This window comes from Neophocaena asiaeorientalis, unplaced genomic scaffold (assembly GCF_003031525.2).
Source record: "Neophocaena asiaeorientalis asiaeorientalis breed wild unplaced genomic scaffold, Neophocaena_asiaeorientalis_V1.1 scaffold291, whole genome shotgun sequence".
In the NCBI taxonomy this organism is placed as follows: domain Eukaryota; kingdom Metazoa; phylum Chordata; class Mammalia; order Artiodactyla; family Phocoenidae; genus Neophocaena; species Neophocaena asiaeorientalis.
Window position 1 is genome coordinate 962,090 of NW_020172735.1, and position 24,254 is coordinate 986,343.

A 24,254-nucleotide genomic window follows, 5' to 3' on the forward strand; every position below is an offset into this window, starting at 1 on the left:
AAAGACTTAAAAATTCTTCTTTCTCCTCTCCTCCCCATCCAGATTTACCTAATAAATTGAAAGCAGGCAAAATTATTTGTCCCAGTGGTCATGGCTTTGCCTAGTTAACATGGCCTTATCTTACGCCACCTTTGACCGTGAACCCCTGGAGATAGGGATGTCTTGAATTCCAACACTTCGGCCTAAAGATAAGGATGTGATTTTCTTTGACCACCTGGAACTTGAGCTTGTGTTTCTAAGTGAAAACCATATCAAGAGTGTGAATGTTGGTTAAGATTTTATTCAGTGTTTTGAAATGAATGATGTTGCCTAATGACCCATGATGCTGGGATCTGATAGATTTAATTTTCTGATCAAAGTGCAGAATTCATACTGACCACAAGGGCATCTTTCCTGAAGTCATCATGCCATAAATATCTTAGAGCAAGATGAGATGGGAAAAGCAAGAAGATACAGAGTTTGAATGCAGTTTGCATAGAGTTTGGAAAATGGTGGTAATAACAGGGGACAGAGAATAATTATTGAGCCACCCTGTGTTTCATTTTTAATTTGCAATAATGGGTCTTGTAGTGATCTTTTCTGGACCACTTTTGATTAGAAAGAAGAGCAAATTTGTTTGGAAATCTTGTTGCAGCACCTAAATTATTTAATAGATTCTAACATATTTGGCAGGGATGTTGAGGAATAAGCATAAAGGTCTTAGGCATTTCACCCAGAGAGCGGCCCTTCTCTGGCAGTGACAAAACTAATTATTCCCCAAAGGGTTTTGCCTGAAACTTTGAAAAGCTGCCACATCTTGAGTTTCCTAAGCAAAAGGTGCTTTACTTACTTTTCTTTTTCTTCTTTCTCTCTTGCAGTCCCAGCAGAAGTGCATCGTCATCTTTGCACTGGTGTGCTGCTTTGCCATTCTTGTTGCATTGATATTTTCAGCCGTGGACATCATGGGAGAGGATGAGGATGGGCTCTCAGAAAAAAATTGTCAAAATAAATGTCGGTAAGAGGTAACAAACAAAAATTTAAAAATTCTCTTTTAGGGAGTGGGTGAGAAAGTTAAAGAGGGTCCTGGAGAGTGGAGAGAAAAATATCATAAACACACATGGTCACCCAACTTCCCACTGGGTTAAACTGAGACATGACTCACTGTCCACTGATGCTCTTACTTTTATTTAGACCAAGGGAATAAAAATGAGTAATGATTTAATTCACTTTACAGTTTGGGCATATTCTGTACAAAGGAGTGGTTGACAAAATGAAATTTTGTAACAATCTGCATCCTGGACACCACTGTGTATGAGGTTTTGATTTGTTCCATAATGAGCTTGGCAAAAATGAAGGCCCCAATGGACAAAGGACACCATGCTAGTTGTTATTTCAATTAGAAGTTAAACACACATCTCAGGAAAAATTCCCACTTAAAATTAGGGATTAAATAAATAAGCATGTCTATGAGAAGACACAGGTCTCCTCAATCTGTCCCAATTTAGCACAAAATTTATTTTTAATCCAGAAATTACAACAACTTTACCATTATATTTCTGTATTTTTTCTGAGTACATTAAATAACATTTCCCTAGGGTCACTTCTGACTGCAGAGCAATCACAGCATGGTTTTATCCACATAAATCTCCTCATCCAACTCTTCCCTGAGCCCTACTTTATTTTTTGAGGTTGGTAGGAGAATGTAGGAAAGTACCAAGAGGGGGCAGAGAAGTAAGAGGCTTATTTTTATGTACATGTTGCTGTAAAGCCGAAGTGAGGCCATAAAATTACAATGGTTATTATAACTTAGAGCTTATAATGAATTTTAAATGTTATTTTTCCCTTTGGAAAGCATTAGTCAAAGTGCCCCTCTTTTCTAGCTTCAAAGATCAACCACAGCCTCGTAATGTATATGTGAGTTTTTATCCTGGATATTTTGCCTTGAGGGTTCAATGTCTGACAGAAAAAAAAATCTGGAAAAGACAATTGAAATTTTGGGGGTTTTAACCCATGATACATTATAGTTTAATTACCAGGCAACAGTATTATACAGAACAAAGGATACGAGAGAGAAATCAGTATACATTTTAGATTTTTTCCTTCATGTTAGATAGGTGTTCCTAAATATGTTTGTTTCCCAGACTGAATTTGGGAGAAAAATTATATTGGGATTATAAGGAAAGCAGTAGAAAAACAGCAGGTCGTCATCATCTACCTCCTGATCACTCCATCTTCATCAATACCTTGTGCTAATCCTGTTACATGACAAATATAAACATTCTGTGGGCAAGGGTCCAGTGACTCATACTTCCTCAGTGGAATGCCTCTACCCCTCTCTCTCACGTCACCTGTAATGAAGACTGCTGAGTACTTTAAATGGCAAACCCCAGAACCTAGAAAGTAACTTTGTAAAGGTCAAACTATGATGACTTCCTGAAGACAAAATACCCAGGGCCTTTTAGCAAACATTGCCAGATATTGGTAGTTTTCAACAAAAAAGTTGGGGGCCTTCGAATTATGCCTCTTTTCATTTGGGGGAAGCTATAATTTAATCTAATTTTGATTTTTTAACTCATACAACTGGAATATCGGTCTGGTTATTTCTTCTGTCTCAGTCAATAACTAAATCCTGATGACCCAACATTGCTTCTCCCTCCATCTAGAACATATTCTCCCAATTACCAACTATGCTCCTGCTTCCTTTCCCCTGAGTAGTTGGAATCACTACCCAGATTACTTTGTTGCACCCCTACATGCAACTGTCTTTTCCAGAACTTGCAGCCCCTCCAGATCTTCCTCTCTTCTACAGTCTCTTCCCCTATGTCTTGCATTTCTGTTCTCCTACATTCTCAGCCTTGTAATAGGCACTTTTGTATATCTGCCCGGGTGGTGTCTGGCTTCCTCCTAACATCCTGAGAAGCTTCTGCTTTTTCTCCTCTATCCAAAGCACAGGGTGGAGGCAGGGCAACTGCAATTCCTTACACCCCAATCCAGTCCCAGTCTCCAGTGGGACAGTCCATTGCCCTACCATCTTCCCTCAGTCATTCTCATTTTAATTTGATGAACTTTTCTTACATCAGCCACTGTCTCCTTATCACCATAGGCAATGTTACCTTCTACCAGGACTCTCTCTCTCCTTCTTTTGTGCCTGGCTAATAGATCTTCCAGCCACCAGTCCCATCCCTTGCCACTGTCCTTAGTAACTGTAAAATTTACTTCCAGTACCCTAACCTTACTGTTTTTAACCACCTCAGGTCAATAAATTTAATGTCCACTTTGCCTTTGCACCTGCTAGCAAAGTACTCCACCTCTGAGGTAGCCTAATGTAGTGAAAGACCATGGACTTTGAAATTTGAAAGATCTGGATTCAAATCTATATTCTACCACTTACTGACTCTGTAAACTTGGGCAAGATATTAACATAATTATGTCATTCATCACCTTTTTGCAGAACAACAAAGGACTGAACAAGGAGTTACACCATAGTTCATGAGACAAGCATAGTGATTCTCTGTGGTCAGAAGTGCAGTGGGAATGTCAGAGGAGGTTTGGGGGAGTGGCCTGACAGAGTGGAAAGAGGAAACCTGGCCTTGGACGCTGCTCCACTCCTGATAAATTATGAAAACTATTTTAGTTTTATTGCCCTTAAAAGTGGTGGATTAAAAAAAATCTCTCTCACAGCGTTTTTTGAGGCTTCAGTAAGTTGTATAAACCCATAACCAAGCTGCAGGAAGCTCATAACAAGCAATAAATAAATGTCAGTCCTCTCCCTGTCCGTTCCTAGGAGTGCAGAATCCCCCTTCTCTATTCACAGCTAGCTTCCTATTCCCCTCACTTTGCACTTACCCTGAATCTACTCTTTATCTTGATTTTAGTTAGTCTTTGGTTCTGTGGAGGTAAACAAAGAGGACGAACATATGAGAATGAGCGAAGTGAACATGAAAACAGATGCAATTTATTCAGAGCTTGCTATGGCGAGTCAGTTCGCCTCAGTCATTTGTGCTTTAGCAGAGACTCGGAGGCAGGCAGAGGAGGGGGCAAGCTTCATAGTGGTGTGGCCTAACTGGAGGCTGTTGGCCTGGGGGAGCTGGAGGTGGGCTAACTAGATGCAGGCATCCTACATGATGGGTTAGGGGTACATACTTGGCTTTCTCTGGTTGGTCCTAAATTGGAAGCAGGGACAAAAGTTAGGGAAGCTGGCAGTTATTGTTATGGCCATTTTAAGTTATGGGCATTTTGGTTTCAGAAGTTATTGTTTAGCCTCCTGGATTATTACTAGAGATAGCAATCCTACTTCCTACAAGTCTGACTTATAGCAGACTGGGCTGGTTATTAGAGATAAGAAGTTGGTTTCCTGGGCAGGTTGCCACAGGTTGTGACTCAGAGTTCTACTGTATATATATATATGTATATACACACACATACACACACAAATATATATATGGACTGGCCATTACTGGTTTGCATATTCAGTCTCCCAGTTCCCTAAACCTCCTCCTATACTATCAGCCCCTTCTGTTTTAATTTTCTTTTTATCCATTTGCTAGACCATGACCAGTGTAGTGTGTCTGTGATACTTCCTGAAGCATGATGTAGTCTTACTTGCCTCCTTGGATCTTGTGTCTCAACCATACTGCCAGTTCTTAAACTGGTTGACTCCTAGTTCCACCCATCCTTGCCCACAGGGCAGCCTCAACCATCGCTCCAACCCCCCAGCAGCCTGCAGAGAGCGAGTTCCATGTTCTTCAGTCCTAGGTTCCTCCAGGTAGGAATGCCCCCAGTAAAATAAGTGACATCATTTGGAGACGCACCCACCGAGTACGCTGGAGCTGACATAGACCAGAAGGCAAAACTGCCAATCTGCAGAAGCTCTAGCATGCCAGTCTCAGCTTACTCCTTCTGTACAAAGTTGCAGTCCTCCTCTCATGACCTTTTCCCGTCATAACCTTTCTAGACTCTATCTACCCTCAAGGTGGCACTGAGGAGGTCACATGGTGCTCAGCTTCCAATTACCATTTACTTCACTCACAGAGTTTTCTCTTTATGTTCTTCTCCTTGCTGAGCAAGTGCTACTTGCTCGGTGCAACCTTTGCTGAGATCTAACTACCTTGTAACTAAGCTCATTCTGTGTTTGTAGCTCTCCTCACTCCTGCAAGTTGAAAGAGTACAAGACATTCTGCAGTCTGTCCGCGGCTTTACACTGTTTTGACAGCCTCTTTCCAAGGTCTCCTCATCCAGTGTACTCTTTTCTAAATATATTACTTTAATTCATTTTGTTTCTACTAACTAGCCTAGATACCTTTCTGTCCTCTGAAAGATTCCCACTCCAAATCATACTGCCCACTCAGTGTTTTCCCAACTTTTATATGTCTTTCTAAAAAAATGTATCTCCTTATAAATAATGTCCTATTTGTGATTTATTTTTTCCTGACTTCTTATTTTATTTCTCTTCCTCTTTTTATTACTTAGCTTCGATAATACTCTAATAGTAGAATAATGATACCCTTGATTATAGTTTTCCATACAAATCAATAAAATAACTGCTCTAAACTTATCTTCCAAAGTGCGTTTCAACCAACCTCAGTTGTTATGCCCAGAAGCAAGATCTTTTGACCTCAGTAAGTGACTTTGACCTATTTCTCTGTCTCTCTGTACTGAATTTATGTGTACTTTCCATATTTCCCAGTGTGTTTTTAATTGCTGATTCAGTCTCTATAAATATAAACCTCCATGTCACTTGATTACCTGAAGGAGTGAAAGGCAAAATTTCTAGTTTTCACTAAGAAATTATATTTCATTGGCCTCTGGGGCAACACTGGAGAGTCAAGAATGGCTTCAACTGCCAGTTTAGGTTGTATACATCCTGTGTTTTGGCTATTTTATGATTCACTAGTGCCCCTAATTATTATTTTACACCATTCCTGCAAGAGGTAACCATGCACTGTGAAGTTTCCCACATGTCACATCCTCAGGGACCAGTAGAGATGCTGGAGCTTACCTCCCACTGCTGCTCCCACACAGAACACCTGCTCACCTTGGGACATTCACCATTCAGATGACAGGCCTCCATTTTTCATTTTACAGCTACATCTGTCTCTCCTCTCCTGGAGAAATCCTACGTCAGTTGTTTTGGATTGTTACTGGCCCACTTATTAGAGAGATCATTAGACACTTACTAGAGAAGGGACTTTTCTTTACCACACCTCCTGGATAAATTCACACAGAACGAGTTTGCACCCTGCTTCTCTTCCATCTCAGGCCCAATTCCCATAACATGGTAACTAACTTCTGTAAACCCTCATTAAACAAGCTGAGTAAACATAAAATTTTGGGTGGGCTGTCATTGACTTCTAAACATATTGATGGACGCTTGCCACCTATTCTATCCAGATAATTACAGCAGCCCTTGCTCCTGGACTTCCTCCCACTTGCCTGTCATCCTTCTAAATCAGTTCTGTGTCTGGGTGACTACTGCCCTGGTTGGGCCCACTCTTGCCCACAAATCTGCCTGTCCATTTTAGCCTGTGCCCATTTGGTCTGAAGCATGAAGGGGATGGACCAACTCGGTCTATGTATATAATCCCCACTATTCCTGAACCCAGTAATTTCCTTTTACCCTAATGTGAATGGACTTGGGTCTGTTTAAAATGTAACATGTGTAATATTTTAGGATGGGTAATTAATGTATAAGTTACCACAGTGGTTCTCTAATAAGGGGTGGCCTAGACCACCAAGGTTTGGCTACAGAAAGTATAGTAAGGGCCGTAATAGGGCATCCCTTCACACACACACTTTATGTATACTTTCTAAATTTTACAATTTCTCTATTACAAAGCTGGCTTCTCTATCTTATGTTTTTCACGTCTTCTGAATTTCTTCCTCTGATCCATTATTTACTTACTTAAAATAATACACTATATCCATAGCTATATCTATATTTCTATTAATAACTCAGTTGCAGCTCGAGTATAGGACATATATCATTTGTATCATCAATATACAACATTTCCAGAAGATAGTATTGTGAGACCTCTTTAGGCACTGACAATCACCTCCTAGTATTTTGTACTTTCTCATTTAGTGTCATGACCTTAGAGCTATCTTAACAGACACAACTTGTTCCAATAGACTTTAATCATTTTTTTCCCTTTTAATGCCCCAATTTTTATTCTTGGCTAGTAGGAGCTGTCTTTTGTACATGTGCAATGTCTTTTGGACATTATTCCAGATATCTCTGAGAGCAGCCTTGCATTCTGGCAGTAAGAAGCTGTTCTAGTCCCATTTTGAATTTTCTGGCTCTGGGACATGGTACTGTCTACTCTCTAATGAGCCATGGTTCCTTTCATGGAGGATTCTATTAAATGTCAAAACCCAAGCTCTAAGGGTGTCATTAGATTGTCCCCCAAGGGTATTGGTGATAGATAACAATGACAGTAGAGGAAAAGCTTTTTAAATTGCTTTTGTGACTGAGCAATATTCCTTCATCCTCTTTCCTTTCCTTCCTTTCATATTATAGGAATAAGAACATGGACTGTAGGAGCCAAATTTCCTGGGTTTGAATTTGGCTGTATTACTTAGGAGAATTGCAATTTTGGGCAAGTTTCTCAGTTTTACTATGCCACATTTTCTTCAGCTATATAATGAAGACAGTTATTATGTCCTACTTGAAAGGTTTCTGTAAGGACTAAATATGTTAATACAAGTACCTTTCATATCTGTCATATAATAAATACACAATAAATGTTGACTGTTCTTTTTTAAATTTTAGGTTTTTTTGGAGTATAGTTGATTTACAACGTTATGCTAGTTTCAGGTGTACAGCAAAGTGAATCTGTTATACATATACATATATCCACTCCTTTTTAGATTCTTTTCCCATATAGGCCATAACAGAGTATTTTTTTTTTGACTGTTCTTTTTATTAAGGGACATAAGTTCATTGCAGGTGTTTGCAGTCCCCTTTTAAGTTCCATTTAACTTTGCTCCAAAATAAGGAAGTTTTTCATCCATTTTTTATCCTCTCCTTAAACTACAAGTTTTTTCCTTTATTTATATTCACTTTGATCTACCATGGTTTATATTGACAAGCCCACCTGTGTTTCTAAATCAGTGTTGCTCCCAAATGTAGAAGACTTGGTTTTTGGCTTCAACTCTCAACCACTGCGCCACCAGGGAGGCCCAGAGTATTTTTTTTTGACTGTTCTTTTTATTAAGGGACATAAGTTCATTGCAGGTGTTTGCAGTCCCCTTTTAAGTTCCATTTAACTTTGCTCCAAAATAAGGAAGTTTTTCATCCATTTTTTATCCTCTCCTTAAACTACAAGTTTTTTCCTTTATTTATATTCACTTTGATCTACCATGGTTTATATTGACAAGCCCACCTGTGTTTCTAAATCAGTGTTGCTCCCAAATGTAGAAGACTTGGTTTTTGGCTTCATATTTGACATCTGAGCACTTTTCTGACTGTCTAAAGAGAAAGAGAAAAGTTTGTCTACACCCCCACCCCCAAGGAAACATGAAAGAATTTAAAAGCCTAGAGCACCTGGTACTACAAATAGATTCCTAATGTACTAAACAAACAGTAATGATGAAATGTGGAGTAAAAGCAAAAACTGGCTCTAGAACTTTTATTTTACATTCTCTCCTAGTTTCTCTGTTTTAGCTCACAGTGAACCTATTTCCTTTATAACTTTCTTGATGTGTTTTTTTCCTTTTTTAATGCCAATATCCATTTATTACAGAATATTCTAGAATCTCTAGAAAGAGAGGAGATAGCACTTACGTTTAATCCACTATATTAAACAAAAAAGAGCCAATTTAGCCATTTTTTTAAATTGAAGTGTCATTGATTTACAATATTCATTTTGAGTATACAACATAATGATTAAATATTTTTATAGATTATACTCCATTTAAGGTTATTATAAAATATTGGCTATATTACCTGTGTTGTACAATATATCCTTGTAGCTTATTTACTTTATACATATTAGTTTGTACCTCTTAATGCCTTAACCCTATCTTGCCCCTCCCCACTTCCCTTTCCCCACCGGTAACCACTAGTTTTCTATATCTGTGAGTCTGTTTCTGTTTTGTTATATTCATTAGTTTTAATTTTTAGATGCCACATCCACGTGATAACATACAGTATTTGTCTATCTCCATCTGACTTATTTCACTAAGCATAATACCCTCCAGGTCTGTCCACGTTGTTGCAAATGGCAAAACCCCATTCTTTTTTAAGACTGAGTAATATATATAATGAGATAATGGGATATATATATATATATATATATATATATCTCACATCCTCTTTATCCATTCATCTGTTGATGGTTACTCAGGTTGCTTCTGTATCTTGGCTATTTTGAATAATGCTGCTGTGAACACTGGGGTACATGTATGTTTTTGAATTAGTGGTTTTGTTTTCTTTGGATATATACACAGGAGTGGAATTGCTGGGTTACATGGTAGTTCTGTTTTAGAGAAACCTCCATACTGTTTTCCATAGTGGCCGCATCAATTTACATCATTCCCACCAACAGTGTACCAGGGTTCCCTTTACTTCACATCCTCGCCAATGTTTTTTTGGGGGGTTTTTTTTGGCTGCATTGGGTCTTCGTTGCTGCGCGTGGGCTTTTCTAGTTGTGGTGAGCAGGGGCTACTCTTCGCTGAGGTGTGCAGGCTTATTGCGGGGGCTTCTCTTGTTGCAGAGCACGCGCTCTAGGCGCGCGGGCTTCAGTAGTTGTGGCTCTCAGGCTCTAGAGCACAGGCTCAGTAGTTGTGGTGCACAGGCTTAGTTGCTCCGTGGCATGTGGGATCTTCCCGGACCCAGGACTCGAACCCGTGTCCCCTGCATTGGCAGGAGGATTCTTAACCACTGTGCCACCAGGGAAGCCCGCCAATGTTTGTTATTTGTGTTCTTTTTGATGATAACTGTTCTGACAGGTGTGAGGTGTCTCGTGGTTTTGATTTGCATTTCTCTAGTGACTAGTGATGTTGAGCATCTTTTTATGTGCCTGTGCATGTCCTTTTGGAAAAATATCTGTTCAGGACTTCTGCCCATTTTTTAATTGGGTTATTTTTTTTGATGTTGAGTTGTATGAGCTGTTTATATATTTCAGATATTAACCCCTTATTGTTCATATCACATTCAAATATTTTCTTCCATTCAGTAGGTAATCTTTTTGTTTTGTCAGTGGTTTCCTTTGCTGTGCAAAAGCTTTGAAGTGTAATAAGGTCTCATTTGTTTATTTTTGCTTTTGTTTCCTTTGCTTTAGGAGACAGATCCAAAAAGATATTGCATCTATTTATGTCAAAGTGTGTTCTGCTTTATGCTTTCTTCTAGGAGCTTTATGGTATCTGGTCTTACATTTAGGTCTCCAGTCTATTTTGAGTTTATTTTTGTATATTGTATAAGAAAATGTTTTCATTTCACTCTTTTACATGTAGCTGTCCAGTTTTCCCAGCACCACCCACTGAAGATAATGTCTTTTGCTCGTTGTTTATTCTTGCCTCCTTTGTCATAGATTAATTGACCACAATTGTGTGGGTTTATTTCTGGGCTCTCTATTCTGTTCCATTGATCTATGTGCCTGTTTTTGTTCCAGTGCCATACTGTTCTGATTACTGTAGCTTTGTAGTATAGTCTGAACTCTGGGGGCTTTATACCTCCAGTTTTGTACTTTTTTCTCAAAATTACTTTGGCTATTCAGGGAATTTTTTGATTCCATATAAATTTGAGGGTTATTTGTTCTAGTTCTATGAAAAATGCCATGGTTATTTTGATAGGGATTGCATTAAGTCTGTAGATTGCTCTGAGCATTTTACCCATTTTTTATTGGCTCCCCCTTGTCTTTCCCCAGTTCTAAACTCCTTTCACTCACTTACAGCCCTAACCTTACTTCTCCTGAATCTCTGTTTAGAGATTACTTTAATTGAGAAATGGCATCCACCTCTGTAAAACTCCTTCAGCTTTCTTGCCAACTCAGAATTCCCAAGTGTCTTCACTCATCCTTCCCTCCTCCCATTTTTATTCAGAGGAAGAGATTTCTCTTGCCTTTTCCAAAGCTAACCATCTCTGTCTATGCCAATAATCTTGTGGAAATAAATTAAGACCAACCAAATTCAGAGCTTACTATAGTAAGGGAGTCAGTCACCATCAGTTGCATTTGGTAGAGGCTCAAAGTCAAGCAGAGGAGGGGGAAAGCTTTACAGTGGAAAAAGGAAGGCTTCAGGTATGCCCTTATTGGTAGCTGTTGGCCTGGGGATGCTGGAGGTGAGCTTACTTTGTTAGAAGTGAGGCATCCTATGTGATGGACTAAGGGAGCATATTTATCTCTCTCTGGTTGATCCTAAGTTGGAAGCATGGACAAAAATTAGGGAAGCTATCAGTTATTAATCAAGTCCTGGTCATTTTGGTGGCAGAAGTTATTGTTTGGCTTTGTGGATTGTCACTAGAGATAGTAGTCTCACTTTCTATATGTCTGACCTGTACAGGCTGGATTCCTGGGCTAGTTATCATAGATAAGAGGTTGGTTTTTTGGTCAGCTTGCTGCACTTTGTGGGTCTGAATTCTGTTTTTATATATGATCTGGCTTTTGTCCATTCATATATTCAATTTCTCGTACCCTTTTCATTGCCCACTTACAGAGACAGGCAATATTCAAATCTTGTTCTTTCTCATTTCCTACTCTCAGCTTTGGCAGAGTCATTCCTATGATTTCACCTCTACCTCTCGTCAAGTGATTACAAAATCCCTAGCTCAGGCCATGATTCCTCTCTTGTCGTCTTCTCTCCTTGTGCACCAACTAGTCTAGCTCTTTCTACTCACACAGTGTTAAGGTAGAGCACTTAGAACCTTGCTTGATATCAGTTAGGCACTCATTACATGCTGTTTCCTTTCTGTTTTGAGCCTTTACTCATTGTAAGGATATTTGCATTTTCCCAGGGACCTGGGCTGAGGTACCCCACCTGCATCTCACTCCTTTGCCCCCTTTCCACAAATTCAAGGCCATTTCATCTCTTTAATGGCAGATTTGGCCTTCTGCTGGTGCTATCAGCATTTCTATTTTTATGTTGTCCCATCAAAGATCAAAAACTCCCTGAGAACAAGGGTCACCATCTGTTTTTCTCTCTTTGTGTGTTATAGGGTTTCACACATCAGGACTGAGCAGCTACTCTTTTTTAACGGGCAATAATTTCCATGTAAAAACAATGTTGTTTTTAATACTGTTATAATACTATTTAGTATTATTTAACAATACACTGTTCATTGAGATAACATGTACCGTCTTGATAAATTTATTATCCCCCCATGGTGTAATTCATTTTGTGAGAATAACTGGGGATCATGAGAGAAGAAACTGAAGGTTATAGATTATATACTTAAAGATATGGAAGTGGGGTAGAAAAAGAAACCCGCTGAAGGATTCCTAAAATATAATAGAGTAATCTAACACATATGTTTTCTAACTAGCATTGAATAAATAATGTTTAATAATAATTGGGAATGGAAGATAAATGCTGAATTTTAAATGAAAAAAAAATCTTCAAAAATTTAAATATAGATATTTTTATGCTTCTGAACTCTTTCATTTGAAATGTCACTTATTAACGTAAGGTCGGATCTTAACAAACGGCACCACGAAACAGAGGAAAGCTTCAAGTGAGCTTTATTAGGGAGCGCTCCCGGGCGAGGTTCACTGGTCCGAGAGAAAGGGGCCAGAGAAGTCGTACCTGGGCGAGGGTTGGGCAAGATTTTATAAGGGAAGAAGGGAAAGGGGTGTGGTGAATCTGGGAGGGCACAGGGTATTCCTTATTTGGTGGTCTTTTCGGGTATCCTGGGGGACCGTTAGTCCCGCCCCTCGAAAGGCGGGAAGGCTGGGCCGGGTGCAAAGTCCCCAGGTCAGTTCCTGGAACTGGGTGGTCCGGAAAGTTTCGGTCTGATGCAACCAGTTGGCCTTACAATTAACATCTTAATTTCACCACTGAGTGAAGTAAAATTCAAATTTCCTGAATTATGAGAGATTAGATTAGCCCAGTGCCCGGGAAGTATTGTTTATATTACCATAGTTAAAATCTAAAAGATTATTTTTTAAATAATGTTTTATCTTTAGCATTTAATGTTTAAAGGAGGAAATTCAAGAGAGTGTGATACTTCCTGATGGTCTATAATTACCACTTGGGAAGCAGCAGAAGCTAATTGTTTCAGAGTTTTAATTTTAATGAAACAATATATGATTAACGATGTTGACATTTCCTGTTGCCAGGTTTTTTTTGCAAAAACATTATTTGAATGTGGTATATATTTTTTAAAAAGTTCATTGAACCCTTCCAGGCACAGCCATATCTGAGCATCATGAATGGCGTTGGGCACAGAAAGCACCGCTTTTTCTTTTCCACAGATAGCCTGTTTCATCTGCCTTTGCAGGAAGGACATCTCACAATTAATAGTGAAGAGCCCAGCCCTTAACCTGAGGCAAGGGGAACACTGACAAAGGGAGAGGGGAGATAAATAAAAAGAAAACCTAGCTGGATGTGCCTAATGGATATTTTTATATTTTGTTTATAGACCTGTAATTAGAAAAACTTTGTAATTGGAACTTTCAATTAAAGTAATTGCCATGATTACAAAGAGTATATGGAGAAAAACAAAGTTTTAAAAGAAAAACCTGCTGAAGAATTCACTGGAACTCAGCTTCCAAAGTTGCAAAACTTTTGAAATTCAGAACAGCTTGAACATTTAGAAAGCATCACTGAAGAATGGGGTCATATTACAGAGTAGGAACTTTGAACTGTGAATCTAAAAGAAAAGGCTGCTGCAAGCAAAGAGTCTGCAATTAAACCTCACCTGCATGCTCTAAGCTAGTTTTCAGATGTTATTCACACTCAATGTAGCAGTGTGTTTGGACCACTAAAATTAGGTTCAAAAGACCCGGGGTCAGTCCCGTTTCTGCCCCTTCAAGGAAAGCAGGTCCCTAAATGAAGCCTTAGTATTCTCATTTATAAATTGATGACGACTCTTCTTCCAGGCTGTTGTGACATGAAAGTCAGTTAATACATATGTAGAAAATGGCAAGCCGCTTTACCAAGTGAAACATTATATCGTTCACTTATTTTTTGAGTCACATTCACAAAGACAGATAGTACCCAGTGCCAGAAATATCTTTTTTTGGTATAAACCACATCTGGTGAGGCTTTGACTTTTATAAAAATAAAACAAAATAGAAATTGTAGTTTGCCAAAGCCATACAAGCCATTGAGACATTTCAGAGCCCTGGTAGCAAAGGTCGAGGTGCAGTTGTGTGTGTGATGCCCAAGAGTGTGCACAGGCGTAGCATCCAAGAAACCTGAGTATGCATCTCCATTTGGCCACCCACTATGCCATCTTGGTCACTTAACCTGCCTGTGTCATCTGTAAAGTGATAGTGATGATAATAGTACATATACCATAGAGTTTTATAAAAAGTAAATGAATTAAAATGTGCGACTTGGTTGACTAACAGGGAGAGACGTCTACAGTAGGTTGAAGATCTCTTCCCTCAAGATTAATCTACAAAACTCATCATCTTAGATTTACCTCAGTCAACTTTGCTTGTTTTATTGCTCCCATATCTCCAAGTTATTCCATTAGATTCTTGCCTTTTTAAGCAACTGTTAATGCAATTGAAAAACTGATATATACAGATGACAAAAATATACAAATGCAGAGTCTTAAAATGAAACATAATCTCCCTCTTATTGCAGACCCTGGATCTCCTTGCTCAGGGGCAAACACTGCTGCCATGTTTTTGTATATCTTTCCAGAATTATGATTTTATATACGCCTATGTGTGTATATGTATATATTCATATATATACATATATTTATGAGTGTTGTATATATCTGTATAACTCTCCCTTTTTCTCACAAATGGGAGCATATAGAGATGGTTTTGTACCTTGTCTTTGTGCTTTAAACAGTTTTTTTCTGGACCTCTTTACATATTAAGATGTATAGATCCATGGCTGCATAGCATTCATTATATGGGTATATAGTTAACGTAATCAGTTCTTTATTGATTTAATGGACATTTATGTTCTTTGGGGGTTTTGTTATTTTAATAAGCAGTGCCGCAATGGATATGTATATATATTTAAGCATATGTAGGAGGATATCTTTAAATTCCTAGAAATGGAATTGTTAGGTCACAGGGTATATGCATTTTAAATTTGGATAGGTAGTACAAATTGTATTACAAAGGATCTCTATCATTAAGATGTAAGATTACTTGTTTTATCCACTCTTTTTTTTGTTATCAAATGATTATATTTCTTTCTTTTTTTTTTTTATTGGAGCATAATTGCTTTACAGTGTTGTGTGTTAGTTTCTGCCACAGAGTGAAGTGAATCAGCCATATGCATACACACATCCCCTCTCTCTTGGACCTCCCCCTCCCATCCCACCAACTAGGCCATCACAGAGCACCGGGCTGAGCTCCCTTTGCTATACAGCAGGTTCCCACTAGCTACCTATTTTACCCATGATAGTATATTTATGTCAAATCTAATCTCCCAATTCATCCCACCCTGCCCTGCCAGCCTGTGTCCACGCCTCAGTACTCTATGTCTGCATTTCTATTCCTACCCTGCAAATAGGTTCATCTGTACCATTTTTCTAGATTCCACATATATGCATCAATATGCGACATTTGTTTATCTTTTCTGACTTACTTCACTCTGTATGACAGATTCTCGGTCCCTCTACATCTCTACAAATGACCCAATTTCATTTCTTTTTATGACTGAGTAATACTCCATTATATATATGTACCACATCTTCTTTATCCATTCATCTGTCAGTGGACATTTATGTAGATTCCATGTCCTGGCTATTGTAAATGGTGCTGCAATGAACATTGGGGTACATGTGTGTATTTTTTTTTTTTTAATTTTTGAATTTTATTTTAATTTTTTATGCAGCAGGTTCTTATTAGTTATCCATTTTATACATATTTGTATATATATGTCAATCCCAATCTCCCAATTCATCACACCACCACGGCCCACTGCCACTTTCCGCCCTTGGTGTCCATACATGTTCTCTACATCTTTGTCTCTATTTCTGCCCTGCAAACCAGTTCATCTGTACTATTTTTCTAGGTTCCACATATATGCGTTAATATACAATATTTGTTTTTCTCTTTCTGACTTACTTCACTCTGTATGACAGTCTCTAGATCCATCCACGTCTCTACAACTGACTCAATTTCGTTCCTTTTAATGGCTGAGTAATATTCCATTGTATATATGTACCACATCTTCTTTATCTATTCATCTGTCGATGGGCATTTAGGTTACTTCCATGACCTGGCTATTGTAAATAGTGCTGCGATGAACGTTGGGGTGCATGTGTTTTTTGAATTATGGTTTTCTCTGGGTATATGTCCAGCAGTGGGATTGCTGGATCATATGGGTAATTCTATTTGTAGTTTCTTAAGGAACCTCCATATGTTCTCCATAGTGACTGTATCAATTTACATTCCCACCAACAGTGCAAGAGGGTTCCCTTTTCTCCACACCCTCTCCAGCATTTGTTGTTTGTAGATTTTCTGATGATGCCCATTCTAACTGGTGTGAGGTGATACCTGATTGTAGTTTTGATTTGCTTTTCTCTAATAATTAGTGATGTTGAGCAGCTTTTCATGTGCTTCTTGGCCACCTGTATGTCTTCTTTGGAGAAATGTCTATTTAGGTCTTCTGCCCATTTTTGGATTGGGTTGTTTGTTTTTTTAATATTGAGCTTCATGTGTTGTTTATATATTTTGGAGATTAATCCTCTGTCTTGATTCGTTTATAAATATTTTTTCCCATTCTGAGGGTTGTCTTTTCGTCTTGTTTGAAGTTTTCTTTGCTTTGCAAAAGCTTTTAAGTTTCATTAGGTCCCATTTGTTTATTTTTTTTTTTATTTCCATTACTGTAGGAGGTGGATCATAAAAGATCTTGCTGTGATGTATGTCAACGAGTGTTCTTCCTATGCTTTCCTCGAAGACTTTTATAGTGTCCAGTCTTACATTTAGGTCTCTAATCCATTTTGAGTTTATTTTATTAGGGAGTGTTCTAATTTCATTCTTTTACATGTAGCTGTCCAGTTTTCCCAGCACCACTTATTGAACAGACTGTCTTTTCTCCATTGTATATCCTTGCCTCATTTGTCATAGATTAGTTGACCATATGTGCATGGGTTTATCTCTGGGCTTTCTATCCTGTTCCATTGATCTATATTTCTGTTTTTGTGCCAGTACCATACTGTCTTGATTACTGTAGCTTTGTAGTATAGTCTGAAGTCAGCGAGTCTGATTCTTCCAGCTCCGTTTTTTTCCCTCAAGACTTCTTTGGCTATTCAGGGTCTTTTGTGTCTCTGTACAAATTTTAAGATTTTTTGTTCTAGTTCTGTAAAAAATGCCATTGGTAATTTGATAGGGATTGCATTGAATCTGTAGATTGCTTTGGGTAGTATAGTCATTTTCACAATATTGATTCTTCCAATCCAAGAACATGGTATATCTCTCCATCTGTTTGTATCATCTTTAATTTCTTTCATCAGTGTCTTATAATTTCCTGCATACAGGTCTCCTGTCTCCCTAGGTAGATTTATTCCTAGGTATTTTATTCTTTTTGTTGCAGTGCTAAATGGGAGCATTTGCTTAATTTCTCTTTCAGATTTTTTCATCATTAGTGTATAGGAATGCAAGAGATTTTTGTGCATTAATTTTGTATCCTGCAACTTTACCAAATTCATTGATTAGCTCTAGTAGTTTTCTGGTGCCATCTTTAGGATTATCTGTGTATAGAATCATGTCATCTGAAAACAGTGACAGTTTTACTCCTTTTTTCCAATTTGTATTCTTTTTATCTCTTTTTCTTCTCTGATTGCCATAGCTAGGACTTGCAAAATTATGTTGAATAATAGTGGCGAGAGTGGACATCCTTGTCTTATCCCTGATCTAGAGGAAATGCTTTCCGTTTTTCACCATTGAGAATGATGTTTGCTGTGTGTTTGTCATATATAGCCTTTATTATGTTGAGGTAGGTTCCCTCTATATGCCCACTTTCTGGAGAGTGTTTAATCATAAATGGGTGTTGAATTTTGTCAAAAGCTTTTTCTGCATCTATTGAGACGATCATATGGTTTTTCTTATTCAATTTGTTAATATGGTGTATCACATTGACTGATTTGCATATATTGAAGAATCCTTGAATCCCTGGGATAAATCCCATTTCATCATGGTGTATGATCCTTTTAAAGTGTTGTTGGAGTATGTTTGCTAGTATTTTGTTGAGGATTTTCATCAGTGATATTAGCCTGTAATTTTCTTTTTTTGTAGTATCTTTGTCTGCTTTTATCCGTCTTTTTCTTGATGAGTCTGGGTGATGGTTTATCAATTTTTTTTATCTTCTCAAAGAACTGTCTTTTAGTTTTATTGATCTTTGCTATTGTTTTTGTTGTTTCTATTTTATTTATTTCTGCTCTGATCTTTATGATTTCTTTCCTTCTGCTAACTTTCGGGGGGGGGGGATTCTGCGTGCACTTGAGAAGAAAGTGTTATCTGCTGTTTTTGGATGGAATGTCCTATAAATATGAATTAAATCTATCTGGTCTATTGTGTCATTTAAAGCTTGTGTTTCCTTATTAATTTTCTGTTTGGATGATCTGTCCATTGGTATAAGTGAGGTGTTAAAGTCCCCCACTATTACTGTGTTACTGTTGATTTCCTCTTTTATAGCTATTAGCATTTGTCTAATGTATTGAAGTGCTCCTATGTTGGGTGCATATATATATATAATTGTTATATCTTCTTCTTGGATTGATCCCTTGATCATTTTGTAGTGTCCTCCTTGTCTCTTGTAACATTCTTTATTTTAAAGTCTATTTTATCTGATATGAGTATTGCTACTCTAGGTTTCTTTTGATTTACATTTGCATGGAATATCTTTTTCCATCCCCTCACTTTCAGTCTGTATGTGTCCCTAGGTCTGAAGTGGGTGTCTTATAGATAGCATATATATAGGTCTTGTTTTGTATCCATTTGGTGAGGCTGTGTCTTTGGGTTGGAGCATTTCATACATTCACGTTTAAGGTAATTATTGATATGTATGTTCCTTTTACCATTTTCTTAATAGTTTTGGCTTTGTTTTTGTAGGTCCTTTTTTTCTCTTGTGTCTCCCACTTAGAGAAGTTCCTTTAGCATGTGTTGTAGAGCTGGTTTGGTGGTGCTGAATTCTGTTAGGTTTTGCTTGTCTGTAAAGCTTTTGATTTCTCCGTCGAATGTGAATGAGATCCTTGCCGGGTAGAGTAATCTTGGTTGTAGGTTCTTCCCTTTCATCACTTTAAGTATATCATGCCACTCCCTTCTGGCTTGTAGTGTTTCTACTGAGAAATCAGCTGTTAACCTTATGGGAGTCCCCTTGTATGTTATTTGTCATTTTTCCCTTGTTGCTCTCAATAATTCTTGTTTGTCTTTAATTTTTGTCAGTTTGATTACTCTGTGTCTTGGCGTGCTTCTCCTTAGGTTTATCCTGCCTGGGGATCAGTGTGCTTCCTGGACTTGGGTGGCTGTTTCCTTTTTCATGTTAGGGAAGTTTTTGATTATAATCTCTTCAAATATTTTCTCCCTCTTCAAATGTTTTCTCTCTCTCTTCTCCTCCTGGGACCCCTATAATGCAAATGTTGTTCCGTTTAATGTTTTCCCAGAGGTCTCTTAGACTGTCTTCATTCCTTTTCATTCTTTTTTCTTTATTCTGTTCCACGGCAGTGAATTCCACCATTGTCTTCCAGGTCACTAATCTGTTCTGCTTCAGTTATTCTGCTACTGATTCCTTTTAGTGTATTTTTCATTTCAGTTATTGTATTGTTCATCTCTGTTTGTTTGTTCTTTAATTCTTCTAGGTGTTTGTTCTTTAATTCTTCTAGGTCTTTGTTAACCATTTTTTGCATCTGCTCGATCTTTGCCTATATTCTTTTTCCGAGGTCCTGTATCATCTTCACTATCATTATTCTGAGTTCTTTTTCTGGAAGGTTGCCTATCTCCACTTCATTTCATTGTTTTTCTGGGGTTTTCTTTTGTTCCTTCATCTGGTACATAGCCCTCTGCCTTTTCATCTTTTCTATCTTTTTGTGAATGTGGCTTTTATTCCACAGCCTGCAGGATTGTAGTTCTTCTTGCTTCTGCTGTCTGCCCTCTCGTGGATGAGGCTATCTAGGAGGCTTGTGCAAGTTTCCTGATGGGAGGGACTGGTGGTGGGTAGAGCTGGGTGTTCCTCTGGCGGGAGGAGCTCAGTAAAAATTTAATCTGCTTGTTTGCTGATGGGTGGGGCTGGGCTCCCTCCCTGTTGGCTGTCTGGCCTGACGTGACCCAACACCAGAGCCCACCTGGCTCTTTGGTGGGACTAATGGCGGACTCTGGGAAGGCCCACGCCAATGAGTTCCCCCAGATACTTCCACTGCCAGTGTCCCTGTCCCCACGGTGAGCCACAGCCACCCCCCACCTCCACAGGAGACCCTCCAACACAAGCAGGTAGGTCTGGTTCAGTCTCCTATGGGGTAACTGCTCCTTCTCCTGGGTCCCAATGTACACACTACTTTGTGTGTGCCCTCCAAGAGTGGAGTCCCCATTTCCTGCAGTCCCGTCAAAGTCCTGCAATCAAACCTGCTAGGCTTCAAAGTCTGATTCTCTATGAATTCCTCCTTCCATTGCCGGATCCCCAGGTTGGGAAGCCTGACGTGGGGCTCAGAACCTTCACTCCAGTGGCTGGACTTCTGTGGTATAAGTGTTCTCCAGTTTGTGAATCACCCACCCAGCAGTTATGGGATTTTATTTTATTGTGATTGCGCCCCTCCTACCATCTCATTGTGGCTTCTCCTTTGTCTTTGGATGCGGGATATCTTTTCTGGTGAATTCCAGTGTCTTCCTGTCGATGATTGTTCAGCAGTTAGTTGTGATTCCGGTGCTCTCGCAGGAGGGAGTGAGCACACGTCCTTCTACTCTGCCATCTTGAGCCAGTCTCCACATATGTCTTTTTAAATTATGGTTTATTCATTCTTTTTTTTATATATAAATTTATTTATTTATTTATTTTTGGCTGCATTCGGTCTTTGTTGCTGCACACAGGCTTTCTCTAGTTGTGGCGAGCGGGGGCTACTCTTCGTTGTGGTGCACAGGCTTCTCATGGCAGTGGCTTCTATTGTTACGAAGCACGGGCTCTAGGCATGCAGGCTTCAGTAGTTGTGGCATGTGGGCTCAGTAGTTGTGGCTCACGGCCTGTAGAGCGCAGGCTCAGTAGTTGTGGCACATGGGCTTGGTTGCTCTGCGGCATGTGGGATCTTCCCCAACCAGGACACGCACCTGTGTATCCTGTATTGGCAGGCGGATTCTTAACCACTGCACCAACCAGGGAAGCCCCGGTTTATCCATTCTTGCCAGCATTGTGTATTACCAAATTCTTTATCTTTGCCAATCTGATCAAGTAAAAAGAGTGCTATTTATTATCTTTTTAAAAATTATGAGTTAGGTTGAAAATCTTTACCCATGTTTATGAACCATGTCTGTTTCTTATCCGTGATTTGAGTGTTCATGTTTTTTGTATAGCATAGTTAGGAAAAGTGTGGCTTGATAGAGGACCCAGTAAAACATAGCAGAATATCTGATACCAATGCAGTAATCATCATAATAATAGTAATAGTAACAAAATAAATGACATCACATACAGAGCAGATATATTTTATCAGAGAGTTGTAATGAGATTTTTGATCCTTTCTTTCTCCTCAAATTAGAAATAACAAGTTGTAGGACATATTCTCAAATAACTATTGTGTTTTACTTTTATAGAACGTTGAAAATTGACCATGTTTTTATCTATAAGATGAACTTTCATTGTGATCTCTTCACTTCAATAACCATGACATTTACTACGTGAGATGAACCAGGCTTGTCCCTTGTTATAAGTGAAGTACTTTATTCTGAGCACTCTTTTAGAAATATTGCAGTCTGGGATATTAGATTATCTAGCTATTATGCAGTTGCTTTCTTGTTTGTAGCATGCAGTTCTCAGTGATGGTATTTACTAGTAACTGAGGGTAGAGTCAGCTATTCTATTTTCATTTGATTGTCTCATTATCCTGGTAGTCAGTTCTTGTCACAGAAAGGACTTAGAACTACATTTACAGCTCGTAGTGGACCGTGACTACTGTCACTATTTGTGACCCTCCACAAATGACTGGTTTTAGATATTATCTGTTTTTTTTTATTGCAGTTATCACTTCTTATATACCAAAATATGCCAGCTACTATGTAAGGTATTTAATGTTATCTCACTGACTCTTACACTAAAGCAGATGTTATTATCCTTACTTTACAGGTGAAATGATAAGTTCAAAATCATTAAATAATCAACCCATCTAGTAAGGGGTCAAGCTGGGTTCAAATCCAGGTCTTGCTTACTCTTTTCTTATTCTTAGCTCCAAGGGCCAGGTTAGGGCTGCTATAGTAAGGGCTGCCCACCTAAGTGGGGAGCAGTGCCATGACATTCGCATACCTTGTCCAACCCCTCCACAGTATGGGTGAGCTTGTGTAGCTGTTTCCTCCAGTGCCCTACTTGCTATCAGCCTCTGCCTCCATACTTTGCCCTTGTTTTATCCAATAACATGAGTATCTTCCATCACTAGGCTTCAGCTGCTGATGCAGACCCACCTTTATTTTCTGCACAGACTGGAATGGGGTGGCAATGTTTAGATTAAGAGTTAGGACAACAGACTAAGTATCTTGTTCCCTAGCAATGAGCCCCAGGATGACATGTAAATTCTGAATCACTACAGTCTCTCACAAAGCTTGCCCGCCTAATTCTGTGTCCCAGCCCATAGCTCTGGGCTTCCCTCTCTGGATTTCCCTATTCCAGAACTATCCCCTAAGCAGGCCCTGGTCTTCTCCTGCCCCCTTCCTCCCAGCAGACCCTGGTCCTGAGGTCTCAGCGTGCTTCCTCCAGGACCCATAGTAGGCTTCATATAGAGGACAGGTACTTTCGGGGAACATATTGCTGACTGCTGAAACCTCTCCATTAATTTCACTCCTGAAAAAAAATCTCCTTCTGAATTTTGCAAAGATTTAAGGTATAAATCCTTGTACTGCATGTTTTTAACAAAATTCTGGCTTGGGTCAGGAATTATTTTTCTACACAATATAGAGACTAACTTTCCTGAGGACCTGAGGCAGTTCTGTACAAACTTCTGATATGCATGAGATTCAAGTCCCCTGCCTGCCATCTCTTGACATCCCCTCCTTTACCAGTTTCCATGCTGTGATGTCAGTCTAAATGTCTTCCTGGGACCTAAAAGCAGCACACTTTCCTGGGCCTTAGGGTCTTCCTACCTTTCGCTTCCTTTCCTGGATACAGCCTTCCTTCTTGTCTCCATTTCTTGGGTTTCACTTAAGGCCACCCCTCCTGCAGGAAGTTTGCCCTGGCCACCTGGGTCTGCTAGGTTACATCCTGAGTGGACCTACAATGATCAGAGCTGACTACTCCTATATAATACTCATTATCTACTGATAAATACCAAATATTAATTTATCCAATCTCCACAGGAGGCTTATTTTACAAAATTAGCATCTCGAAGTCACTGAAAATCCCTAATAGCCAAGCGAACTATAAACATCAGTTGAACTTAGTCTATAGTGTTGTGCTGAGCTCTTTTATATAAAAGCTTTTGTGAGTCTGATTGTCTTTTTTTCTGTATTGTTATATTTTAGAAAAGGGTTAGGAGCCATAGCTAACAGAGGGACTCTTCCCCCAACTCCCCCTATACCCAGCCCTACCTAGTTTTAACATATTGGAAATATAGGACACAGTGCATTCTAGAGTTCCAAAGGTATTAATACCAAGTATCATGTATATCTGTAAGTATTCTTAGATGAATGAATATTGACTTTGGACTTTGGTTCATGATAAAAAATTAATGAAAGTTGAGTCAAGGGGTGTTTTTAAAAATGTAAGACACTCCCAATTTATGTGTAAGTCAATCTGGCCTGAACGTATGATATTAAAGGATGACTACATTGCTTCATGTCTATTGTGTCTCTTTTCAGATTCAGGCATTAATAATTATAGCCTCAGAGGTCTCAATTTTTATTCTCTCTTGGGAGTCAGGGGATATTAAAAGGTCTCCTTCAGAGAACACTCTCCTTTTTGGCAGTTCTATGACAGGTTAGTTAGGATGAGACTTCTCAAGTGTGTGCTTTATT

The 24,254-nt window shown here is 38.9% G+C and overlaps 1 protein-coding gene across 1 annotated transcript in view; it reads left to right on the forward strand.

Annotated features, from left to right (window-relative positions):
- Positions 1-859: 859 nt before the first annotated feature.
- Positions 860-24,254, forward strand: part of PLD5 (phospholipase D family member 5) — a 266,832-nt gene continuing 243,437 nt past the window's right edge. The window contains exon 1 of the mRNA XM_024740486.1: positions 860-994. Within this exon, the coding sequence (XP_024596254.1) occupies positions 942-994 (53 nt within the window). The 5' untranslated portion in view covers positions 860-941. The remainder of the gene's footprint in view (positions 995-24,254) is intronic.